This window comes from Nanorana parkeri, unplaced genomic scaffold, assembly GCF_000935625.1.
Source record: "Nanorana parkeri isolate BGI_ZX_2015 unplaced genomic scaffold, ASM93562v1 scaffold80, whole genome shotgun sequence".
In the NCBI taxonomy this organism is placed as follows: Eukaryota; Metazoa; Chordata; class Amphibia; order Anura; family Dicroglossidae; genus Nanorana; species Nanorana parkeri.
The window spans coordinates 101,538-128,530 of record NW_017306348.1 but is presented as its reverse complement, the minus strand read 5'-3'; the positions used below and the strand labels follow the sequence as shown (position 1 = coordinate 128,530).

The 26,993-nt window shown below is 46.3% G+C and overlaps 1 protein-coding gene across 1 annotated transcript in view; it reads left to right on the top strand.

The window, feature by feature from the left end:
• The first annotated feature begins 10,292 nt into the window (after window positions 1-10,292).
• CAPNS1 (calpain small subunit 1) overlaps window positions 10,293-26,993 on the top strand; it is a 27,977-nt gene continuing 11,276 nt past the window's right edge. Inside the window, exons 1-3 of the mRNA XM_018576914.1 lie at window positions 10,293-10,424; window positions 19,464-19,595; window positions 24,660-24,693. Of these exons, the coding sequence (XP_018432416.1) occupies window positions 19,477-19,595; window positions 24,660-24,693 (153 nt within the window). The 5' untranslated portion in view covers window positions 10,293-10,424; window positions 19,464-19,476. The remainder of the gene's footprint in view (window positions 10,425-19,463; window positions 19,596-24,659; window positions 24,694-26,993) is intronic.

The window sequence follows — 26,993 nt, the reverse complement described above, 5'->3', positions numbered from 1 at the left end:
TTGTTGACAACAGCTTAGAGCAGTGATGACCTCCTCAGCATTTTAATACTTCTAAATAGAGTCAGATACCAGTGCCGATACTTGGCATTTTCACAAGAACTACCAGGGTTGCAGCTGGGACCTGGCTCTGGCGCTCCACCACTGTCCTGAAATCATTAGTCTGTATTGTTTTAGAAAAACTGTCACATGACAATAAACAAAAATGTATCAGTACTTGTATCTGTGAGCACTTGGACAAGTATCAGTACCTGAACAAATGATATCGTCGGTTGCACGCCTTCCATACACTGCACGATTCTCGTACGATCGCGGGATTTCCTGCGATTCTCGTACGAGAATCGTGCAGTGTATGGGCACCTTGAAAAAATGACAGCTGCCTCCTAACGTTTTAATTTTTCTCCAGTCTAGTCTTTGAGCTGGAAAAGTATCTGTACTTGTACCGAGTACAGTACTTGGTATCTGAACATCCCTACTTCTTAAATTTTCTAACCAGCATTCCGGTGAAAACTGAGGTCTGGCCAAGCTCTCTTGCATTACAAGACTCACAAAACAGAACATACAAATCTTTTGGCATGCAAGGCAGTTCAAATATATGTATTTCAATTGCACAATTAGCTGTTTGCTAAAATGCAAATCACCTGCTTCCTCTTCATATTCCTTCAGGTCCTCAGCTGGGATGCTGTGACTTGTCATCAGCGTACGGGGAGGGGACTCCATAACAGACTATAGAGATAAAACAACATTTAAAGAAAAGTTCACGTTAGTTAACAATACAATCACATCACATGCGCCATTCCTATACGAGACGTTTAATAATCTAATTAGATTCCAAGAAAAGGATTTACTAAAAGAACATGAAGTCTTCAACCACTGGAAAATCCAAAAGCAGTCCAACTGAAGGGTGGGCAACACAGCAAAGTAACAACAGAAAACTGGAGATTGCCTGCAGTTCAAAGAGCTACCCGAAGTACATTACACTTGAAGCTGGCATCAGATGAGGCCAAAAACATCCAACCGGTAGAACTTACAAGGACCTCAAGCCAAAAAGCCCAAGAGGGGCTCACAGGACTAGTAGAGTGCACCTTAACAGGAAAGGGGTGACATAATCCTTGAGACCATAAGCTTGAATGATCGTCTGAGCCACGTAGAGATGGTGGAATATAAAGCCGAGGCACCCCTCATCTGGAATAACAGAACAGGAACCAATCTTTCTGAAAGAGGAAGTGGCTGAAATGTAGGCTCACATCGCCTGCCTAACAACCAGACAATGGAGGGAAATTTCCTTTGGATGAACCAGAGCTGGACAATGTGACAGGAGATTAATGTCCTGGTTGCTATGAAAAATAGAAACTACCCTAGCAAAGCAGGAAGTCCTAGCCCTTAAAAGAAAACTATAGGGTAAGTGTTTTTCCCCATAGGGTCACGAGAGGACATATACTAACCTCCTCCCGTGATCCAAAGCTCGGTATATAGTGGGCTATTGCCCCCGATATACTGAGGGCACCGCACCCGGGACGGGTCCTGATAATACTGTCGAGATTCACCCAGATGTGTGAGTGACAGCTGGCTCTGCCAATCTACAGGCAGATCCAGCTGTGCCTGCCCCCTCCCCTGTCCGATCCTCCACTCAGCACTGGAGGATCGAAGAGGGGGGAATCCTTGCGGGGAGCGGTGACTGCAAGTCACTGCTCACTGCAGGAAGACGATCGGGAAGTGAATGGATCGGTGCATGTTTCTGCTCACTTCCCAAACGATAGAGCCGACCTGTTATAGCTTCTTTGTCACCACAGGTCAGCTCTAACTATGAGGATGAGTGGAAATCACTTACCTCATAGTTCTCCTTTAAGACCACCTTGTCCTTATGCAAGGCCACAAAGTGTTTTTTCTCAAGATTATGCTGACGGTTCAGACACTCACCCAAAACGAAAAACACCTTGTGGGTGAAAATAAAGACAGAAATATCTGCCAAAGGCCTTCCAGGTCAGCATACAACATTTGCCTGAGCCAGTTAGAAGCAAAGAGGATTACCAGAATGCCCTCCTTCTCAATCCTGCAGGGCAGACATGGAACAAGTTTGAGGGGAGAAATTCCATAAATCAGGGTATACCGATTCCAGAAAGACTCCAGCATATTCACTACTTCCACAAAATTCTTGCACTTGGATACAACCATGTAGTGTTTGCTGTTGAACCTGGAGAGCAGGAGGTCTACAACAGAAATCCCGGACCTGTGACATAGGTCCTGGAACACCTCTGGGTTTAGGGACCACTTTTCTGGGTCCAGGCCCTGCTGGGTGAAGAAAATCTTCCTGCTAACTGCCTATGCCTGGAATATACATGGCTAAAAAACTTGAACGTGATGTTCTGCTTAGGACAAGATCCCCTTTACCTCCCTTGCTGCAGCGGGCCTTCAGGTTCCTCCCTGAAGGTTTGTGTAATTGCCACCACCATAATGATATCCGACTGAATCCCGATCGCATGACCTTCCATCAGGTTGGCCAGCCCTGAAGGGACAGCAAAATCACCCAAAGCTCAAGGATGTTGATCATGAGATGAGATTCCTCCGCCTATCAAATCCTCCGCACCAACAGAGTGGTACTGGTTATGCGGATCTTCCCAAAAACTGGAGGAAAGGATTTCCCTAACTCCAGATTCCTGAGCCTGTACAAGAAACACTCTGTCCTGAGACGTGTTCAGATATGACAAGCAATGAGAAGATTCCAGAGACGATTTCTAAAGGTTCAAGATCCCCCCTGCACCACTGTAAAGTATGGCCAGTCAGAGATGTATTGTCTGACAGAGCTCTTGGTCAACTGTTCCCTCTATAGAAGGTCATCTAGATATCCCACAAAAGGGATGCCACAATAACACATTAGGACCAACAGTGGGGCCAGAACCTTGGTGAACACCTGAGGTGCAGAGTAGATACTGAAGGGCAGGGCCACAAACTGGTAATGAAGGCGTACCATGACAAAGCGTAGAAATTCCTGATGCACTGGAAAGGTGGGCACGTGTAAATAGGCATCTCTGATGTCCTCAGAAGCCAGAAAGTCTACCTGGTGGATGGAGGCGGTGACAGATCAGGTGGATTCCACTCAAAACTTTTGGGCCCGAATGTATTCAGAACCTTGAGATTCAAGATGAGACATAAGTCTCCTTTGGTTAGGGGACAGTAAACAGGTTGGAATAAAACACCTGGATCTGTTAAGCTGAAGGAAATAGGGCAATGACACCTTGATTCGGAACGCGCGGTGTAATGACGCAGCGCCCGGCTTTGATTGGCCAGAAAGCCGGCTCCATGCTTTCTTGTCACATAGTGACGAGAAGCATGGGGACGGCTTACCTGCTAATTGGAAAACCGGATGGCGAGTCTTTACATGCCGCCGGGCTAATCAGGAAGCCAGGTGGCCAGTCATTACACGCCACCTGGCTTCCTTAATTGGACTTCCGGTATCAGTATCTGCGAGTACCGAAAAAATAAAATAATGGTACTCAATACCAAAAAAAACGGTATCGGTGCATCCCCATCATTCAGTGAACGCTATGGCAGCGAGTAGGCACAGCACTACACAGCTCACAAGCTACCAGGAATATGAAACACCTCCAGACTCGGAGTTGTATGGACAAAGTTCACCATAAGCCCAACTCCAGGCTAGGCAGCCCCCATTAATTGTTTTTCTTAAATGAATATACAAAGGGATCCCCAGAAGTGCTAACTACTAAGCCACGGTGCTGCCCAATAGCAAGTTTAGTTTTATTGAGAAGGACAATTTAAAGCACAACTCCAGTCTTGACACAATTAAGAAATTCCATCTAACAGCATACATAAATAATTAAAAAAAACCCTGCTCCAATACCCTATGCCCTCACAGACACCATTCCACTGATCCGGTGTTCCATCGAAAGCTCCAACTTGTCGAAATCTCCAACTTCCTTTACTGCCGGGTACTTGCAAATTGGAGTTTTCGACCAGACGGCGTTAGACTGCAAAACACGAAGACTGACGGAGCTCTGTACAGTTGCATTTTAACGATATTCAGCAGGTGGCAAACTCAAGGAGTATTCTAAAAACGTTATGTGCGCATGCGCACCGCAACTGTACAGAGCTCTAGTCTTTCTGAGCACCGGAAGTGAGGTAGTTAGAGATCTCGATGAGTTGGAGCTTTCGATAGAACACTGGCCCTGCTTCTCTTCTTAATCAACCCATTTCCCGTGAGCCCTGGGTGTCAGGGGCCCGCCCCCAGCTATGAACTTGCAGGAGAACGCTGCAAAGTGCGGGGTCACGTAGCGCCATTCTCTGCAACATTTAACCACCGCCAGAGAAGGAAGAAGATCTGTGAAGTCACATAACCAAGCGGGAGACACCTGGGGGGGAAAAAAAAATGATAAAAAAAACAAAAAAAAAACCTGTAAAAGAGGCATCTTTCTGGTGGCCCGTGTAGAGAAAAGCAGCCACATCTTTACTCAACAACAGCTGGATGTGTGAAATGCTTGCTCCCCCTGCGGTCCCTCCCATTTATATAGGGCATATGGGCCAATGGGGGGCACCACAGAGGCTGGCGGGGGTGAGCAAACATTTGACTCATCCGACTGCTTAGGAATGGAGAACCAGTGGCTTTTCCTTATGTGGACTGCTGGTAAGTATATGCATGCTCCTCTTACCTTTTTCTAGAAGTGACCCTATAGTGACAAAACCCTGTTTGTCTATTCCAAATATATTAAAACCCCACCCCTTCCCCCTAAAAATCCGGCTTTACTCCACCCTAACAGCCTCACACGGAGACCTTCCAACATCAGCAACATGAGTTCAGAACATACATCCAAAGTACATGTACATACATGTGCTACTGCACCTGCACACCCCGATCAACCGCACCTCTGCTCCTCCGGCTTTTTAACACACGTGGCCCGCCCTGCTTATTTTAAAAGACAGCCGACGCAGCCTATCAGCGAGCACAGCGCGCAACCTTCTCCCTATCGGCGAACGAATTACTTTTGCCCAACCAAAAGGGAGAAGGACGCTCCGCTCCGCCTATCAGGTATGCTGCCGTCCAGTGATCGCGTGATCCGCTCTCCTGCATATCCGATTGGTTGGTTGTGAAGTTCGGCCATGTGCTCCTATTATTATATAGAGGTATGTAGAAGTGTGACGCCATGGTATAGGTTATTTATACTGACTTGTCCCATTAAATCGGGGACAATGGTGGATTTTTTGAAAGTGTTCATTTATATTGTGTGCCACTTGGGGCCCCTATTAGAAATGATGGGGCCCTGTGCAGCTCACCTAACAGTGCACCTTCATAACATGGTTCTGTGCGAGTAATGAATGCTAATACGCAAAACACACCTACCATGCGTTACAGTGCATCAGGTGGGTTGCGTTTCACCCCAAACGTACCTCCTGACTGCAATGCGTTTGACCGCACCGCAACACGTGATACTGCGAGTTGCGATGTGGTGGAAGAAAGTAGTGCAATGCGTAAAGGGCCCATTCACACCCGATGCATTTGGGCTTCTCTGAGTGTTTTTTCCAGCGTGGCCCAAATGCAGTGACATCACTGGTTTCCAAGAGCTGGGCGGGATACCAGTCACAGTGACATTTAATTAAGCTCTATGGGCACACCACATGCGTGTGTATGGGCGCAGGGTGGGGATAAAAAGACAAAAAAAAGTCATTGTACAACCGCATCACAAAACGGTGAGCCCATAGAACTTAATTAAATGTCCCTTGTGACATTTGAATAAAGTTCTAAAAAAAAACACCTGGTGCAATCAAGACGCACTGCACTGTATTTTTGGTTAGAACTTTATTGAAATGTCACAATTGACATTTAATTATGTTCTATGGGCACACAGTGGTGCGATTCGGGCAGGGGCGTGTGTATGGGAGAGGGGTGGAGAAAGAAGAAGACGGAAAAAAAAAAAGCCCAAGTGGAGAAAAGGCAAGAGAAAAAAAAATTAAAGACGAACCAGGGCCCCCCTGCTGACCCGATAGGTGCCAGCATCACCAGGTCGGGTGTCACCCGATGCGCACATCATTACGTATACACATGACATCATTACGCACGTGTGTAAGGACGTCATGTGCACTTCACTGCTGGTGGCCATCTTGGTAATAGGCGTCGGCGAAGAGAGGCGGGGAGGTCCCCTCTCTCTTGCAGTTGTCTGGCTCTTGGTCCATGACTGAATGCCGGACTTTTCAAAGCGGTTGACCCTAAAATGACTGTCAGTCATTTTGGTGTCTCCCAGTGCAGGCCACACCCCCTTGTGACGCCACTGCCGATGGGGCCGATACAGAGGGCTGGCTGTGCGCCCCCTCGATTGGCGGCTCTGGTGCCACTAATGTTCGCCATCATGCTTTATGTGGTTTTTCCCATTTGTCATCATCCTCATGTTGCATGAGTACCATAGGTGTGATACTAATAACGGCGCCCATGAGGATCACCTTCATCAACATTGGAAGGATCTGCGGATGGCGTTGGGTTGTTGCAACCGGGGTCAGGGGAATGTGACCACATTTCATGTTGGGTGTATCATAAAATGTGGTCAGACACGTGGAGTATGCTTTTAAATTGCTGTCATCCCATGTACACCATGTGCATGTGATCCTCAGTGTCATGTAACTGCAGTGTGTAATGTGTCACATGGAACTATTCTAGAAAGCATTGGAAACCAAATTCACTGAGTGCTGCAGTCCAGGAACCTCCAAGGTGTGTACGTCCCCCGAGGCGGTTCATTTATTTTTGAACACATTCTGATCATAACACACAATACAATAGAGTTCCTGACATGCCCCTATTTTACGGCATTTCCTGTATTTTATGCAGAGAAGAGGTATTCTGAGAGTCTAGGATTGCAGCGTGATCAGAAACTGGGTAAGATATGAGTATTTTTGGAGTATGGGGACACAGGAACACCCGGGAGATACTTAGTAATATGTAGAAGTCTCCGGAGGGAATTGAGCTGGATCCCAGATCTATAGAGGGACCACTGGGCTGCTGTGTAACCTGCTTTTCTGTCTCAGTTGTCGGTATACTGGAGGTGTTCCCCGTTGTGTATTCAGGGATAGATTTGCCTCTAAGCCACATGAACTGTGGCCTAGGGCAGGGCTTCTTAAAGTGTGGGTCTCGCAACTGAATGTGGGGGGTCGCGACAAAAAATCTGAATCCCCGGCAGGGATTGGCAAGGTGTTCGTACTTGGACACCGGTGTCCCTGAGTGCCAATTGCGGGGTCCACCGCCGCCGCGTCGTACAGGACACGGGGCTAGGGTTGTAAGTTGGTATGGCCCCGGGCGCCCCTGTACAAATGGTAGTTTTGGTACCTTCCTGTGTACTTGCATGGGGGCGGAGCTTGCCTCTGTACGTGCAGAGCAGGTGCGGAGGCTGCTGAAGTGGCAAGCAGACGTCTGCTCTGGGCCTGGGTTAGCAGGGGAACATGCAAGGGAAGGCAATATATGCGCACACTGCACTTCAGCTTTAACACGTGAGTATCATTAGCTGGGCACATCCATTGCTGCTGATAATACCTACCCTGTTTCCCTGAAAATAAGACCTACCCCGAAATTAAGACCTAGTACCATTTTTGGGAATTGCTAAAATATAAGACCTACCAAGAAAATAAGACCTAGTTGTGACCATTCCCAGGGCCTGTGGTGGCATAAGGGGGAACTTGAAGAGCCGCGGGAGAGAATCAGCGGTGCCAACAAAGCCAGCGCTAGAAGAAGCGAGGCGGGAGCGGAGGGAGCAGAGCCACATAAGCCGATGTTTCCTCTATAGTCCTGGCTCCTGTCGCAGGCGGTGTGATACCAAATGCACTCTGCCTGTGAGGAATCCATAGTGAAAGCGCGCTTCGCTCATTCTGGTTACCAAAATGCTCTTGGAAAGGTACGGCACCCCTGATTGCTCTGATCACCCTATTCTTAACTTTGCCATTTTGGATTATTTAATTTGGATTTGCATTAACTTTGGATTGTTGTACATTAAAACAAAAAAAATAAGACCTACCCCGAAAATAAGACCTAGTGTGTTTTTTTGAGCCCAAAAAAATATAAGACAGTGTCTTATTTTCATACATAGACAATGCTGGCAAGTTGTGTCTGCTCACCCCGGCGTGTAATGAGATAATTGTTGTACTGGGACCCCAGGGACATTCTGGGACTTTCTTGCTGGGTAGGGGTCAGACAGCGGCTGCCAGTCACAGTCAGTGTCTTAAAGCTGAATTACATGATAAGCCTATTGTCCTCATACAAGAGCCATGTGTGAGCTTTGTGTATTTCTTCCAGATCTGTGCAGTAATTCAGTGTGACACTTGGAGCTTCCTGTAATAAAGACCGCTCACTGCTGCTCTCTTTCCTTGCACAGGGTGATTGGTCTTGTCTCTGCCCCCTCCTGTAATAGAGACCGGTCACTGCTGCTCTCTCTCCATGCACAGGGTGATCGGTCTTGTCTTCGCCCCCTCCTGCAATAAAGACCGGTCACTGCTGCTCTTTCTACTTGTGCAGGGTGACTAGTCTTGTCTCCGCCCCCTCCTGTAATAAAGACCGGACACTGCTGCTCTTTCTACTTGTGCAGGGTGACTAGTCTTGTCTCCTCCCCCTCCTGTAATAAAGACCGGTCACTGCTGCTCTCTCTCCTTGTGCAGGGTGGCTGGTCTTGTCTCAGCCCCCTCCTGTAGTTTCCTGTTGGCAGCCTGTAGTGGGAGGAGCTACTTGGCCCCTCCCACAGCTCTGCTCAAGCTATGTACAGCACAAGGATGATGTCACCACTACTTTTACAATATAATAATTAGCTTTGCAAAAGCATTTGGTGCACACAAAGCAGATTTATATCCTCTGTGGCCGTTAAGGAATATATTTCAATGAACGTTTGAGTAGGGATGAGCCGAACAGCCCCGTGTTCGGTTCGTATTCGAACATTAGAACCGCTGAAATGTTCGAGTACGAACTCAAACTCAATACAAGTGCATGGGGGTCGAATGTTCGACCCCCATACAGCTGCCGGTACATGTGGCTGCAGGGGCCTGTGTCCCTTCAAATCCCCGCTGTTCTCCCCGCCTGTGTTGGCGGAGGCAGCGGGGACACAGACCGCTGCATTGCTCCTCTGCCCCCGTACCTCTGCTGCTGTCTTCCCTGGTCCGTCGGCTTCTCCGTTCCCCCATCCGGCCGCGGCACCTCTTCCCCGCCCCCTGCCTCCTCTTCATTGCAGGCTGGGAGCCATACCCAGCCTGCTTTTGGATATTGTAAAATGCAATAGCCAATAGCAAGCTGGTTATTGCACCCGCCCACTGCCTGCTGTCAATCAGCATGGGGGGACCTGAGAGAGAACTTTCTCCTTCAGGCCCCTCCTCTGCTGAGCCCTGATTGGGCAAAGTCTTGTACCTGACCTGTGGTCAGAGCTTCAGTGGGCATTTTGTATTATGGAATGTCCGCGGGCGAACAAACCGCGAACATCCCATAAAGTTCGGCGTGCGTTCGAACTGCCGATGTTCGAATCGAACACTCGGCCCATCCCTACGTTTGAGTTCAGTTTGAACTATAAGATATTCACGTCTTATCAGCAACAGACATGCCATAATAATGTCCCACCTTTTACCGATCATACATCTCTACGCATAGAGCCAACGTTTTGCACTTGCATGCTATAGATTGGCTTGTAAGATTAGCATACATGTTCGGGGCCTGCCTAACCTATGCAATCCAGCTGAAATCACACAGGCCCTTGTGCTATAAAGTTGATGGTTATATCTAAGGGAGATTTTACAGTCAGATTGTAAAGTGTGCGATGAGCTGATGACATTGGTGATAGCAATGAATGTAATCTGATGCAAAACTCATGGGTGACAGGTTCTCTTGCTTTGTTCAGCATGCAGGTAATAGTCATACAGATGACTGCAGCTGGGGTGTGGTTGGTAATAGTAAAGCTACCAGGAAGAGCAGTTGAGCTATCTACTTTCTGCATTATCACTGCTGCAGCACACACCCAGCTCCTGCAGGGTATCCCCACTTAGCTATTTATCTATACTTTACATGCAGTACTACCATACTTATCTTTGTGTCTGCTGCTAAGCAGCCATATTGTTGAAGCCTTACGACTTACCCTTAATGAATATTAACTTCCAGGAAAATGGCCGCCTGCTGAAGAACTTGGCGACGCGTTTCCCGAAAACATTGTCCTCTAGTGGTCGCGCTGTTTTACTTAAAGGGGCGTCGCTACGTGCTTTGGGCGGAGACAGGATTGTCAGTTTCTCAGTTTGATTGGGGGAGCGGTGACTTGGAGGGAGTGGCTGAGGGCGGAACTGGAGGCGTGGTCGTCGCTGACAGCCAGGCTCTACCCGTGTGAGTCAGTCGTCCCGCAGCCGCCGCCCTGTCCGGAGAGAAGTAAGAGGGATAAGAGCGGATTCCCGGAACAGGAGAGCAGATCCCCGGGGTGAGTGCAGTGCGGCCTGGTCCCCGTGTATTATTGGACGATCTGTTTCTTTTCACACACATGCACAGAGCAATCTCTGCCAGCTTCTGATACCAGAGTGATCAAAGCAAGCGACTTGCAGCCATTTAGATCTCAGAGGGGGGTTGTTGGTGGGCTGTTATGGTCCATTGGATTACATTGAGGTTGAAACGACCTAAATTGCCCTGTGTATGGCCAGTGTCAGTCCTGACATTGTGATGGATGGCTGTGAGTTTGATGCTGGACATACATTGCAGGGAATCTGTAATGATTACAAATTGGAGGTCAAAATGTACACAAGGTGACAAAAGACCAATTCGTGAACGCTCCTAGTAATGTGTGATGTATCAACCAATCTGGTTGCAAGAAGATATTGCATTGTGTGGGATTGATGGTGCCATCTAATGCCCATCCTGCATCCATCACCACTGTGCTGTATATAGCTGTGGGAGGGGCCCAGCAGGCTCCACCCACTACAGGATGCCTGCAAAAAAACTACAGGAGCCTATGCAGAGAGCAGGGCTGTGGGAGGGGCCCCGCAGGCTCCACCCACTACAGGATGCCTGCAAAAAAACTACAGGAGCCTATGCAGAGAGCAGGGCTGTGGGAGGGGCCCAGCAGGCTCCACCCACTACAGGCAGTCTGCAGAAATTCTACGTTGGGAGGAGACGAGACCTGTCACACTGCACTGAAGCCAATACAATTTAATGAAATGACGTTTGTGACGTTTCAATAAAGTTCCATAAAAAAAAGTTCAGTCAGGGCTCATTGACAGTAGGTGTGAATGGTACACGTACTTTCCATCACCCCCTATTTGTGTATAAACGTTTTCCAGACAATCCCGTCTTCTGTTTTTTAAAGGACCAAAAATATTTACCAATATCCGGTTTATGATTTGGTATCTTATTCACTCAAATTCCAAGCTCTTGGCACCCATTCACATCTGACCGTTGCAACAGTGCGACTTTGCTCACGTTGCCCAGTCGCATGAAAAATGCGCATCTCCAGTGCAGTTGCGTTTCGATATCATTCCGTCTCATAGCACCCTAAGTTTGAATTGCTCGCGCACCTGAGTGGAATTGAGGAGTGCAGTCCATTTTGGTGCGATAGGGTTTTGAAATGAAGTGCGTGTACTTCTTTGTCGTGCGTACAGAAGCCCATGCGTATGGGCGGCACAAAAAACACATCTTCACCCGTACAGTGCCTTAGTGTTTAGCGCTTCTGCCTTGCAGCCCCAGGTTCAAATCCCGGTCAGGACACCATCAGCAAGGAGTTTGCATGTTCTCCCTGTGCATGTATGGGTACTCCGGTTTCCTCCCACACGCCAAAAACATGCTGGTGGGTTAATTGGCTCCAGTCTAAACTGACCCCAGTGTGTGTATGCTAGCGCTTGCCATGGTTCCTGGGGTGGTAGAGGTTGTTGTGGGCCCTTTCCGAGCAGATGAATGTCTCTGCGTCCTGCATGGACACTCCTGAATCCTCCCATTTTTTTTTTTTTTTCTTTTCGTTCACAGGCCTGAGGTTGCTAGGAGGACCGATTTTGTTAGGTGCAAAAATGTGCTAAACTGCTTGCTTTGTGCTTTTTCTATGTTGCAAAAAAAAAGTGTGATTATTGGGCGAAAAAAATGTCATGTACTTTTTTGCGTAACAAAGAGCAGCACCAAATATAATGGGAATCTTCACGTTGACCGTTGTCGTGCTTCAGGAAACACGTGACAGACCTGTGGGGTGTGAATGTCTTATACCAGACTGGGGTCACTCGAGGTCTCCATGCATGCAATGTTTGTAGGTTCTGTTGGGGCTCAATTGCACCAGCCCCCACGCTAAGGCCCCTTTCACACCAGCGTTTCAGCGCTGATTGGCGCGTTTCCATTGAGGCCAGGTTCACACCTGGGCAATCTGTGACCGCGTGGCAATTGTGCACAATGCCCCGCAGATTGCCATGTGGTCACGGAGTCGCCCATCACTGACGATCTCACTGGAGGTGCCATTATTTTCGAATGCAACCCCAGTCGGGCCTGGCTGATCGCGTGGTTTCCTGACGCGATTCCACCCGTGCAACAGAGCAGCCGCACGTCGTGTGTTTCACGAAAAAGGTACACGTACCTTTTTTTTGTTCTGAGATTTCCGCGCGGCTGGAACCCCATTGAAATCAATGGGTGCCGCGCAGCAATCGCTGTTTGCAATTATGCACGATCGTGCGTCCCGATCTGCACTGTTCAAGTCCTGCTGTGCTGACCACTCACCTCTTGCCCCCTCCTCGCTAGCTGTAGCATGTCCCTCAGCATCCTCACGTCTAATGTAAGTCAACAGACCTTGCATAGACGCGACGACCACCGAAGCCCCAGGGAGAAGAGGCCTGGGGGGACCGGTCTAGCAGCCAGGCAGGACAGGGTGAGTATTTTCTTTATTTGTACCCCTAGGCCAAAGCGAGCCATTAACCCTTGCAGTGTGGGGGTAGCCCCACTGCATGGGTTAACCTTTGATAATCCCGGAGTTCCTCTTTAAGCCTCCCTGTTGGCTAGTGAGACCACCGGGCAGTGCGATTGGCCAGTAGGGAAGCTCAGGAGGTGGAAGGAGCAGGGTCAGGATCTTGACCCGAAAAGCTGCTTAACAGGGCTATGCGGCATTTCAGGAAGCTGTCTGGGGTCTCACCAGGGCATCATCAAATTCACTGAAAGCATCTATGACATAACCCTCCGATGGGGGCAAATCTGTCACTGACTACGACGGATGGTGAGAGTTTTTGTGTCTTGTGAAGATCCGCCATAATATGTCTACCCAGCTTTGTGGATGTGGTATTCCATGGTCTGTTCTCCAGGCTGAGGAAAGGATTGCTGGGAAGCACTCATTATTGTGCTCATGCCACCTACATGGTGCAATTCCTGCATCTGATGCGGCTATTGGTCCAAACGCTAAACAACCTGTGTATGGGCAATTTTTGTAACCGTGCACTGAATTAGAGATCCAGTACATGGGTCTCCCGTGCTCACTGGACTTTTGTGCCTTGTTTTACTCGGTAATTAGAATGTGGTTTTGCGGGTGTAGACTGACCGGTTCGGGCGATCGGTGTGTGGGAGTTGTTGCCCTCCAGGGCAGAGGGGCAGGTTAGTGACTGTAGGGAATATGATGTGTGTAGAAGGGAGTGCTCACACCTCTACATTCCTCAATGACTCATGGAACAGGTATGTCCGTATTGCACATATTTCTGGATAGCTGTGATTTTCTGTAGCCGTCTCTGTAAGGCCGTCCACCAAAATGGCCGCATCATATGTTCTAAATCTGTCATTATAAAAGGAGATGCGTTTTCTGTTTGCGGCCCCATTCACACCTGGCATTTTGTAGCTCCCATGCCTTAGGGCCCCCTTTCACACAGTGTGCCAGTTAGATCCGCCTGTCAATTTTTCAGATGGATCTGATCGGAAGGACAATGTTAGATCTGTGGGGCGGCAGATGTGAACGGGCATGTATCCATTTCAGGGTGGATTTGATTTAAATTACTAGTAAAAAGGCTTGATTTGAAATAAACTCGATTTAAATCATAACTTTTTTAAGGCGCAACTGTCATCTCTGTCCCGCAGCAGCTCCTCCTCTGACCCGCTGTTGACTCACGGACAGTCCCATTCACTTTAATGGGACGGCAGGTGATGCGGCAGTGACACAACAAGGTGAGGGCCGTGGCGAGCAGCAGGTGAGTGGATGCCTGCTAAGTGCTCCTTTAAATGTAAGGACTCATTCTTGCTGGTAATAATAATCTATAAAGGAGAACTATGGGGTCAGTGTTTTTCCCCATAGTTCTCCTAAGGGTAACGGGAGGACACAAACTAGCGTCCTCCCGTCACCCAAAGCTCAGTATATGACGAGATACTGAGACGCCGGAACGGATCCCGACAATTGGGTCTGGATGCACCCAGCTGCGTGAGTGACAGCTGGCTCTGCCTATCTAGAGGCAGAGCCAGCTGTTCCCGCCCCCTCCGCCAGTCGACGCTGGAGGATCGGACAGGGGAGGTGGGGGAATCCCTGCAGGGAGCCGTGAGTGACAGTCACGGCTCTCTGCACGCATAGATTGAGAAGTGAGCGAGTGACGGTATGTGTTCGCTCACTTCCCGATCTACTGAGCCGACCTGTGACAGTCTGAGATTATGAGCCCGAGTGAAAATCACTCGCCTCCTAGTTCTCCTTTTTTAATATTATTATTAATATTATTTGCAAACAAAATGAAGGTTTCCTATTTTAGAATAATAAGCTGTCAGGTTAGTAAAACAGTGATATCGGAACCGATTTGAGGTTAATAGGTTAATCACACATAGTTGAACTACTTCCAATTCTTTTATTTAATTAAAACAATAACATGATGATAAATATTCTTGTATTTGCTCAAACGTCAATGTATAGTAATGCATCAATGCACAGTGCATGTTATCTCAGCTTGCAGCGCTTGGATTCATTGAATGAGTTTACCAAAAATATAAATATTGCAGAATATACAGCCTCATGCTACTAAGCTCCATTTCATGCTGAATAAACTAAATTATTAATGTATCTTCAATAGAAAACCTGCTGACCAACCATTCAGGATCATTTGTACAGGTTAGATGTGTTAAAAGACAAGTGTGGATTGCTGTGGCTCCTAGCCAAGACATTGGGCTTGGTATTGTCTGCCTACTCTGCTGTTCTCCTCCTCTCTTTATTCGGTGGGACCTAAAGGTTCAGCCAAATGTCTGAGTTGGATGTCCCATTGTGGTGGCATCCAGAGGAGCAGAATAGTGTATGATGTGGTTGTCCTTTCTCTGCTCCCATCCAGCGTGAGCTGTCCATATATCTTCTCTTTCCTATCCTTCTCTTCGCTTTTTCCTATCCTCTTCTCTTCTCTTCTCTTCTTTCCTATCATTCTCTTCTCTTTCCTATACTTCTCTTCTCTTTTCTCTTTCCTATCCTTTTTGGGTAAAAAAGTTTTTGATCTGGATATTAGGTGCCACACCCCTGGTAAGTAGTATGCAAAATAAATTATTTTAAAGAAGGAAAAAGAAAAAGTGGGGTCATTTGGCATTTGAACCCCAATCATGTATGTCCATAAGAACATAGGATGAATCATGTATGTTTCTGTTAATGGTGAGGTATTGTGTATGTGGAAAGAGCTTTTCTAGGGACTATCTATTCAATTTTATCATTGGCTTTAAGCCCTCTCTGTTCCTTTTAAGATTTATATGAAATAAACAAATATATATTTTTACATTTTGTGGTTGGAGTTGTCATTCTCTGGTGCTTTCAAAACCCCACTTTTTATTTCCTATCCTCTTCTCTTCTCTTTCCTCTCCCTCTTCTCTTTCCTCTCCCTCTTCTTCTCTTCTCCTCTTTCCTCTCCCTCTTCTTCTTCTCTTCTCCTCTTTCCTCTCCCTCTTCTTCTTCTCTTCTCCTCTTTCCTCTCCCTCTTCTTCTTCTCTTCTCCTCTTTCCTCTCCCTCTTCTTCTTCTCTTCTCCTCTTTCCTCTCCCTCTTCTTCTTCTCTTCTCCTCTTTCCTCTCCTTCTCGTCACACGCTTTTTTTCTTTCATTTTTTTTATTTATTTTTATCTATAAATACACTTTACTTGCAGCATCTCCTAGTCAGTGTTTCCCTGGGCAGGGCTGATGTGTACCCTATGACCCTTCACTAGTTAGTGGTACAGCCGGTTCCTCCGGTAGTAATCCTTTATTGACTGTAATATGATGCTGCAAAGCCAGGTGTGCACAGCCAGGAGCAGGCGGAGGCCAGTTCTGGACTTGAACTTTGCTCCATTGTACAATGCTCATGATACAGCATCTCTAGATGAATTGTTTTGCATCCAGAATGCTGAATTGCACGTTGACATTTATTTGAATATAATTTCTTCTTTTTATTTTGGCTTTTTGTACGGCGCTGTGTAAGAGGCCTGTGAAGCTGACTTACAGGTTGGAGTATATAAAAGAGCAGTTGTTAATGATTGCAGGCTTTTGAAGTGTCTACAAAAAGGAATCGGAGTAGAAATACCAGGTTGCCATTGAGTTCCCATGAGTTCCCACATGTTTCCATTAATAGTCCGCTTCTACTTCGAGTGTCAGAGTCCCGGTGTAAGCTTTACCACCCTATGTGCCTCTTGCAGTTAGTAGGTTAATATATACAAGAGCCTCTGCCCGTGTACCCATGCAGGGCAAAGTGAAAGAGTCTCTTTAAAGCCCACCATGAGACATTATAATTAACTTTCCCTATGCTCCCACTGTCCATACCCTGTGTAAGCTCAGTGTAGGATGGTGTCATCACATACATGGCTTTGATGTCATTCTTACATATGACACTGTTCAGACCTGGCAACTGGATACTCGGGACATTATGGAAGGAGAACACATGCCCTCTCTTTGGAAGCATTGAGTATTTTGTGGTTGCTCCCAGTGGAGAACCTTAGTGGCAGGTGTGGAAGATGAATATAAGTGTAAGGCTTGTTCAGACCAACCCCGGCAGGCAGCATTGCCCAATGCAGTGCCAACACATAGATGAGGCAATTTCCCTTATGTGCTTCAGTTCACAGCAAATAGCATTTGCTTTTTTGCACCATGTTTTTCGGAGGGGTATAATGCATCACAACGCTCTGCCTTGCATAGAGTTATAGGGTGTAAAATGAAAGGACCCATTCACACTTGCATTTGGGTCAGCCTTAGGCCTTGTTCACACCAAATGCAGACCGGATCTATAGATATATATCTATATCCTGTTTCCCCGAAAATAAGACCTAGTACTATTTTTGGGATTTGGATTGTTGTACATTAAAAACAAAATAAGACCTACCCCGAAAATAAGACCTAGTGTGGTTTTCGTAGCCCCAAAAAATTATAAGACAGTGTCTTATTTTTGGGGAAATACTGTATGTATGTGCTAAAAATGGGCTTTCAGTACGTTTGCATGCGTTCCAGAGCAGGAAAAATAGGGCTTGCTGCAGTTTTTTTTACATGCTCTGAAACTGAACGATGCGGTGTGAACTAGAGCCCAAGATACTATTGGAATACATTGGACGCAGTTTTCATCCGGTCTGTAACTGCTCTTCTCCTGGGACGCGCTTGGTGTGAACAAGCTCTCAGACTTCCTGTCCAATAATCCTGGTAAAGTACACAGTCAACAGTCCTTGGAGACATGTCCTATAGCATGACCACATTGTAACAGTTTCTGAGTGATCTACAGCATGAGTATATTGTCAGTAGATCTGCTTTGTTATAGTGAGCTGGCGTTTAGCTGAATATAGAGCTCTGTAAGGATGGTTATACTCTGGAATATCTCTCAATGAACAGGTGCTGTTAATCCTGGGCTTGTCAGTATCATATCACAAGTCCTACTCCAGAGTGGACTTTAATACCTCCAGGCCGATAGCCCAACACAATACATCTGTTACGGATTGTCGTATGAGGAGCTTTTTTCCATCGTGGGTCCTGCTAACAGCTCTGTAATGCTCACATCCCATTCATCAAAGTGTCAATATTGCCATGTCAAACCAATCCCCATTTGTGGTCTCTGGGTGATCCAATTTGGGGGGGACCAATCCTAGGAGCGATATAGCCAAAACATACTGCTGATGTCTAATTTTTGTGTTCGGTTCAAGCACCTGCCTTCTGGCTCCCCTGGGGATGATGTAGATGGGTTATTTGCCGAGTTTGAATACAAGTCTGCAGATTCCCATGTACGTTAATGGTGTAGTGTGGATGACCATTCTAAAGCTGGCCATACACCTTACAATTATCTGCAGATTTTCTGTGGTCAGATGGAAAAGGTGCAACAGATTCCTCCATCTACACTTAACTGTGTGGATGGAGTAATCTGCACCTGGGCCAATCTGTTGCACTTTTTCCATCTGACCACAGAAAATCTGCAGATAATTGTAAGGTGTATGGCCAGCTTAAGTCTGCCTTTGACCTGCTTTACTCTGTTTTGCATTACTTTGAACGTAGCAGGTCCTGTTGAGATTCAACGAATGTCAAACTCAGCTTTTGCTGCATTTTGTAGGGTTTGTCCACAATGCTGGTCTATATGGGCCAGCCACAAGTTCACATAACTGCTGACCTTTCTGACTGCACATACTATGTACATTTCTTTTTCATGGGGAGCTAAGAAAGGCGGCCATGTGTAAGCTCCAAGTTACTACTTACACAGGGCCGAATGTTTTCTGGCCCCATGGGACTACTGGGTGCCTGAGCAGGTAATCACCAAGCACCACCCATGTCATATTGGTCAGCCTCCCCCAGGTGAGTCACTTTCTCCACATACTTGAAAGTAATAGGTATTTTTTTCTTTGCTAGAGGCAACTGAATGGAGCAGTATAGGAGCGAAGGGTAGTATGAACTAATGGAAGACGCTGTCACCTTGCCCATGTAAGGAAAAGTGACTCTGCGCTCTCTCTCCTCTTGTCCATCAGCTGTGCGAGTGACCCAGAGACGTGGATAAGTCACTCTTTTAGCCATGTGACAGCGCCCAGGCTGACATTGACATGCTCCCTCACAGCTAAAAAACATGCCCTGCACGAGCAAAGTGACAATGTCTCTTAGTAAAATTTTTGTTTTGTTTCAGTGGCGTCACTCAGGGCATGCAGCCCGCAAGTGGGTGACACCATTGGGTGGGTGACACCAAAATGACTTGACAGTTATTTGGTGTCGCCCCCCTCTAAAAAGTCGCCCACTCGGTCATGGACCGAGAGCCTGACAGTTTTGCGAGAGGAGGGGACCGGGTGTCATTCCTTAACACCCCGGGTGACTGTCCCCTCCTCTCTGCCGGCGTCCATCACCAAGATGGCGCCGGCAGGTATCAATAAAATGTCCGCACATGTGCAATGATGTCACGGCAGGGTGTCACCCGGTATGCGCTCCGGGTGACACCCAGCCTCGGGATGTTCCTGTTCCTTTGCCCTTCAAAGAAATAAGGTTTACTGTAAATTGCTTATTGACTACTAGGCTTCTGTTACTGTCTTTCTGAACTCTACATGACGTTTTCCTTCTCGATTGAAATATTCTCTTTCCAATTTCAGGTGTAACGCAATCATGTTCCTGATAAATCGATATATGGGCGGCGGTGGTGGAGGAGGAGGATTTGGCGGCAGAGGTTTCGGTGGTGGTGGCGGCGGTGGTGGAATGTTTGGAAGCATTATGAATTCAATCGGGTAAGACTTTGTTTTGTATAACGGGATCATTACATTGTTTTTGTTGATGTATTTGTAGATCATGAGGCGCCATCACTCACAGGATGAAATGTATGAGCAATGGGGTTCACTGACCTAAGAACCTTAATACATTCCTGAAAGTAGTATTAATCGCTTAAACCTTTTTTTCCATAATGAATCCAGATCAAACAAATACACATCGCCCAGCAAAGTATTTCTTTACATTTTTGTCCAAGTAATTTATAGTCAACATGTCTCTGAACAGCTTCAACCCTCTAGGCTCGGCTTCCCTGAACTTCTTGTCCAGTACAAGATCGCAAGGAAGAGAGCAGTCTCTAGCAGCTGTCCATCTACTAGCTTGGAGAAGATAAAAACAGAGAATGGCTCGGCTTGCTTTGGCTGTGTGCTTGTGGAGACACACACAGCTTGCTAGCGCACACACATGGGTGGCTTCATAGGATCCTGCAAGGCAAAGGAGCCCCCCCTAAAACAGGATCAGTGCTCAGGGGACCAGCTGATTCCTGCAGGAAGCTTAAACTTTTGAGCATCAATGAGCAGCAACCATTTTGAGTGATTTTAATCAGCATTTGAAATGGCTTAAACATTTTGACTTTTTAATATAATTTTAAGCTGATCCTTAATACATAATGCTTCCCTCTCCAAGACCCCAGAGAACCCAAACCCACAAATTTAAACATTTAGGCCCGCGACACTACTAAAGCTGGCCATACAATGCTGGCATTGGGGCTGTGGGTGGGCCCGTTGGCAGCACTCTTTTCGACAAAAGTTGAGCCAAACGATGACTGCATCCAATCAGATGCAGTCACTATTCCAGTATTCTGACAGCTGCAGGCTGTCAATACAATAGCATGCAGGGGAGATTTCTCAACCCAGGCGCTGTTTAGCATGGATGGGAGAATCTGTGCCTTGGGGATGGGGGCAATTACTACTGTATGGCCAGCTTAACCCCAAAACCTTAACATTGAACATGACCCCAACAGTTCAAAGGTAGTCTGCCTACAAGTTGGTACTTTCTAGCCCAAGGACCCAGAACAAACATACTACAGCTGACAGAGTGAAAGTAGAACTTCTAGAACAATGGTTCTCAACCTGTGTAATCTTAGGACGCACATTTTGTCCTCGGCCATTAAGTCACGCCCTAAGTCTCACTGCAATTGAACGTTCGGCAATGTGTTTTGCTGTGCTGTGGCTGAGCTCCATCCTTATGTGCATTGCTTGTACAGCTCCCATGCGAGCCTTGTAGAGGTGTCGGGAGCCAGAATGTGATGGCACTCCGTTCCAGGCACCTCTACAGGGCACGCTAGGCAGCATATTGTAAATGGCTGCTTGGTGTGAGAACTGACAGTGCTGCACTAGGGGAAGGCTGAGGAGCCTCTCCCCTAGAAAAGTGGAAGGCATGTGGTGACCCACTGAACACATGGTCACGACCCACCAGTTGAGAACTGAGGCTCTAGAATATGATGGAAGTAGAACTTCTGATGACTTGGAAAGTACTGAACCTCGGTTCAGTATAATAGCCAGGCAACGAACATTTTTCAGAAGAAGCGTTCAGCATTGGCTGCCCTCTTATATATTTCTTTGTTCCTTAACGTCACCCTAAATTTGACATGCTACGTACAGCATGATGACTCAACTAAACAGAAGCCTACAATGTGGGAGCATGGAGGCCGCCATTGCTGATCTCTTTGAAGAATATTCTTTCTCTGCCTGTCATTCCAATCCATTGACTTCACTGCTGTATCCCGTTACCGATCCAGAGCAAGTCTGTAGATAAGGAGGTCTGATTTCACTTGCTGCCTACTTTTGTTCCCCCCATGGTCACTGTGTGTGTGTGTGTGTGTGTGTTGTTAAATAGTCACCGCTCCAAGCTCACTCCTGTGATGGGCTACAATCTCAGGTTTAGTTTACTAATTTGTATTGAGATTGTAGTCCACAGGAGAGAGCTTGGAGTGTTGACTACTTTACAACACACAGGAAAGGCTTGCTACCCACTGGGAGGCCACAATAAAACGCACAACACCACTCAAAGCTCGCTCCTGTGATGGACTACAATCTCAATACAAATGAGTAAACTAAACATGAGATTGTAGCCCATCACAGGAGTGAGCTTGGAGCGGTGTCTACTTTACAACACACACAGGGACCTTGGGGAACAAATGTAGCCCCCCTCCAGAAGGAAGGACAGTGTCGGTACCAATCCAGAGAGTATTTGAGGTTCTACAGGTGAGTGATACACAAATAATATACATTAATGTTAATAGGGTACTTAAATGGAATTTTAAGATTTAACTCGAGTTTTGTGTCCCTTTTTTAATAGGCTCAGCTTCATTGCCCTGTAGCTAGTATAGAATGCATCCTTTTGAGATGGAGACTGTCTGTCTCTTTTCATTATTGTGAGACCAATAGCTCTTAAAGTGTATGTCAAGGCAAAATAACAAAACACATATACAGTACATCTCTACAGTACATGCACATTTGCCTAATTTTTTTTTTTTTATCCCTTTAAATGATTTGCAAGTACAGAAAATACCCATTGATCGGCCAGAAATGCACTCGGCTCTTAATTTCCCTTTGTAGTGGACTTGTGGAGTGTTGGCTCTGCCCAATTTTCTTTTGCTAAACTACTGTCACTCCCACCGTCTTGCTATCCACAGCATAGGGACCGATTGGTGTGTAGTCTCAAGGTGCCCATACAGTGTACGATTATTGTACGAGAATCACTAGAAATCCGTACGATAATCGTGCAGTGTTCCAAGATTGGCAGATCGTACGAGCTTTTAATAAGCTTACGAGCATCGCAATACAAAAGTCTTGCGATGGTCGTAAGTAGGGCTGTGGAAATTTAAAGATTAATTTCTCGATTAATCGTTCAACTTTTATATTAAAAAAAAATTTGATTAATCGAACACGAAAATTGTAATCATTACCAGCCCTAGTCGTAAGGTGTATGGGCACCTTAAGATACGTACAGACAGGGCTAAGCAGTCTCCTTGATATAACATAGCCAGGGAGAACAGGACAGCTCTGAATTTCTGACAAGATCAACAGGATTTTTCTGCACTTCTAAAACAGATCTAACAAAATGCTTTCAGTGGTATATTTAACAGACCAAAAGGGAGCAAATTAGAGAAGTTAATTGTCGGGGTTTATATACACGTTAATGTGGCCTAGGCTGATGCACCGGGTGTCACAAAATTATGAGCAAGTCCACTACTTTTTACATGTTGCATGAAGAGGAAGTGGCTTTACACAGGAGTTTGCTTAATGAGTAATTCAGCAGAATTTCATACACAGAAACGTGTTTACATTTCTTCTAACAATGCAGCTCTGTGACCACAGGTGCTCTGAATGATCGATTTGTCCCTGTGTGTCAGTGTAAATAGACTGTAAGCTCTTTGGTTTTTATTGCCCAGTAACAGAAGAATGTTGAAGTTAAAATGCAAAAAGTTTGCATCTGTCTTGTGGAAATTAGGGATCATGTTAAATATGTTGATAGTGTTGTGCAGCAGCTCATAGTATAGGTGACCAGTTTCTGCAGAGGTGTATGGGCCGCTGGATCTTCTTTGATGGGAAAACAAAAAAAGGTTAAGTTATTAGCAAACACCAAACATCCAGTTATATTCTGAGCATTTAGGAATGCATCCAACTTTTTGTTTTTAAACCATTGACAGATCTGTTCCTGAGGGAGTCTATTCCACGTTTTGACAGCCTTTACTGTGAAGAAGCCTTTCTGTGTGTGAAGGTTAAACCTATTTTTATGCAGTCGCAGAGTGTGCCCCCTTGTTCTTTGCAGTGACCTTAAAGTGAATAACTTTGCACTATATGGACAATTTCTGTATTAAAGTGACACTAAACTCAGGAGATAAATCGTAAAAATACTTCCAAGGTCCTTAATTACGAACAAAAAAAGTATCTTATTTGTGTATGATTTGGCTGTAGAACCTCGAATCATCCATAAAGTGAATATAGATCCTCGAATCATCTCTGACTTGGTGCTGACACTGTCCTTCCTTCTGGATGGTGTTAATAAGGTACTTCAATATATTTTTAAGGTTTAACTCCTGAGTTTATTGTCACTTTAATATTTGTATGTGCCCCTCCTCTAGTATACTCCTCCACATGCAGCTCAAACTTAAACAAGTTCCAGCTCAAGATGAAACAAGTCAACTCAGTGTCGACTAAGCAGTGTGCCTGCTGGGAATAGTAACTATCATGTGCTGGAACTTTGTAACTCTTAACCACAGATTATAAGAATGCCACCTAGGGGTCTTCAATCATGGCAAAAGTTTTGTCTCAATGTGTTGCTGCAGTACCAGCATTTTCAAGCTTTTTATACAAGGTGATCATACCCCCCCTTAATCGCCTCTTCTCAAGGGAGAATAAATTCAGTTCAGCTAATCTTTTCTTATAGTTGAGCTCCTCCATGCCCGTTATCAGTTTAGTTGCACTATTTTTTTGTACTTGCAGGACCTTTAACTAGCTAAAACACAAAAAAGTGCATGTTTAGCAGAGATGTACTGGATATATATTTTGTATTTTATTTTGCCCAGACATACACTTCTTCTTTGAACTAACAAAAAAAGACCCTTGCAGTAGGGCTACCCCTGTATTGCAAGGGTTAAGTGGTGCTCCTTTTTGTCTAGGGGTTGGAATAAAGCAGATTTTCAAAGCTGATGCCCGCTCGTGCTGGTTCCGCAGCCTCCTTACCCCTTCACCCCGGCGGTTATAATGGCCCATGATGTCATCACTTCTAATGCAGGTGCCCCCCAAGAGCCGGAAGAGAGGTGAGCACTGACTTCTGGGGGAGCAGGGATCAGGTAAGTAAATCTGCTTTATCCAGCCCCTAGAAATAAAATGAGCACCACTTAACCCTTGCCGTGGTATGCAGCCCTGTGCAAGGGTACTTTTTTCTGGTTTGTCCACAGACTGACTTTGAATGAGCATCTTGGATCTTGAGCCAGGGGACTATGACTTCCAGAAATGTTTGCTCAGCACTTTAGGTTCTGTTGCCTTTCCTTGATGTCTCTTTTTTTTCCTTTCCAGCGAGGCCGCTGCAAACTACCAACCAGATCCTCCAGTAAGTTTGTCCGACATTTATTATCTTCTCTTTAAGCCTTTCAGTAAATATTTCTAAACTTAAAGATGATCTTCACCTGACCTGGGCCGATTTTCATCTGATGATTGTCAATTCCCCACTTCTTGTGTAACCTAACATAGTGAGGCCAGAGCTACAACAGCCTCTGACTTGGAGTCAGGGGCTTGAGCACTGTGGATGGTTTGGACCAATGGCGCATGGATGGAGCAATCTCCACTACCGACTATTGTATTCAGGCAGTTGCAGCACCCGTGCAATCGGCTTTACTTTTTATTATATAAGTGTATAAGAGTGTTGTCATCCGTGTGGCTGTGCTGTTAGGCAGAGCTGTGGAAGTCTCAGGACTAAATGAACAGAAATACAAATTCTTTGACTGGCAAAGCAGCTCTCATACATATAATTTCATCTGTGTATTTAGCTCTATGCCTGGGGTTGAGCTTTACATCGCTTCCATGTCTACAAATGGTTTGGTTCTCTTACATACCCCGAGGGCTGCTGATCCCAACTCTGCTTGCTTTACTCTTCACAAGCTAGAACAATGTTGATCTTGTACTTGGCAGAAAAACTTGTTCTCTTTATAGGCCTCAGACCTTGCATACATTAAAAGCCACGTCAGCCTTCTGCTGTGTCGCACACACAACATGCATTTTGACATTTCAGGTTTCATGTGGTTAGGCATTTATATTGATATGCATTCTGGTTTCCCGTTCCCACGCAAGTCAAGCCTAGGTTGTAAATCTTTCTAAACTCCGGTCAGGGCACTATTTGTAAGGAGTTTGCATGTCATCCCTGTGTTTGTGTGGGTTTCCTCGAGTTCTCATGTTTCCTCCCACACTCCGAAGACATGCTGGAAGGTTAATTGCTTCCTGTCTAAGGGCCCATTCACACCACATCCAGACCAGACCAGATTTTTTCTGGACCCAAAATGCATCCTAATGTATCCCTATGCTGTTTCTGGCCTGTGTTCACACCAGCACAGTCCGTTCCAGACCATAAAAATACTCAATGTCTCATTTTGTCTGGTCTGGAACTGCGGGCAGGTTCACACCATTTTCCAGACTAGATCTGGTCCGGAAAATGGTGTGCACCTGCCCTTAATCAGCCCTGTATGTGGCGGGGACCGCAGATTGTAAGCTCATTTAGGACGGGAACAGATGCGAATGCGCAACTATGTAAATTGTCGGCACTTTATATAAACACCTATAATAAACTGTTCTGCCCCATTAAGAGTACTATGTATTATTTCTTTGAGTGCTGTTCAGAAAGATAGCTGTAAAAACAAAGTTAATTATATGTGTTCTCAATTTCCAGGAGGTATCGAGTCAAGTCTGTCCTCCCTTGTTTTTGCATTCATGTAGGGATGTTTAAGCACCTCCCGTCCATGGCCGTTCCTGAACGGCCGGACGGGACACTTACAGGAGTGGGAGGGCGTCTTAAGATGTCCTGCTCCTAGCCCTCCACCCCCCTCCCCCCCCCCCCCTTGAGCGCCGCGCACAAGCGGGAAACTGTCAGCATGTAAACAGCCAGTGATAACTGTTTACATGCAAGCGATCAGGCGTCTCTAGAGATGCCAGATCACTTGTACTGGCTGCGGGTGTGGGGCTCCCTTTGTACCTCCACCGGTGCTGCCGGTCCCGAGATCCGCTGTGGCCAATGCGGGTCATAACGGCACGGCGACACTGTTACTGAAGATCACTACACGATCTCCCTTTGATCTCCTCTGCTGTCTCTGAATGCAGGAAGTGATGTGCATTACATCACTTCCTGCATTCAGTGTCACTCTGCGGTTACAGATGCTGGGAGAGAAGCTGATGGAGGGGTAATGTAGTGACAGGGTCACTGTCTGTGCAATTTAAAGCCCCATTCACACTTGCTATATGCAACTTCACACACAGCATTTTGAATGGGCTGCCCTACATCAGACAAACGCGGCTAAGAAGCCGCTGCAAGCTTCCTGTATTTTTGATCATACATTTTTTGCGTGTTTGTCTCTCCTCTTGCATGCTGTTTGGGGTGCCTGCTGTTTGGGGTGCCATTACCAGTGAATGGCACCGCAAGTGCAACATGCGATTTTTGTATGTATTGTGAAAGCTCCTAAATCATGGGATTTTGCACTTATTCACACACTACACTAGTGTGACTGGGACCATAGTGCAATTAAAGTGCACAAGTGTGAATGAGCTTTGAGACTTACAGGGGACCCGCATTCTGGAAGCTACGCCAAAAAAATAAAGGCAAATGCTTATTTTCAGTATTGCCTGTGGTCCCCCCCCCCCCCCCCC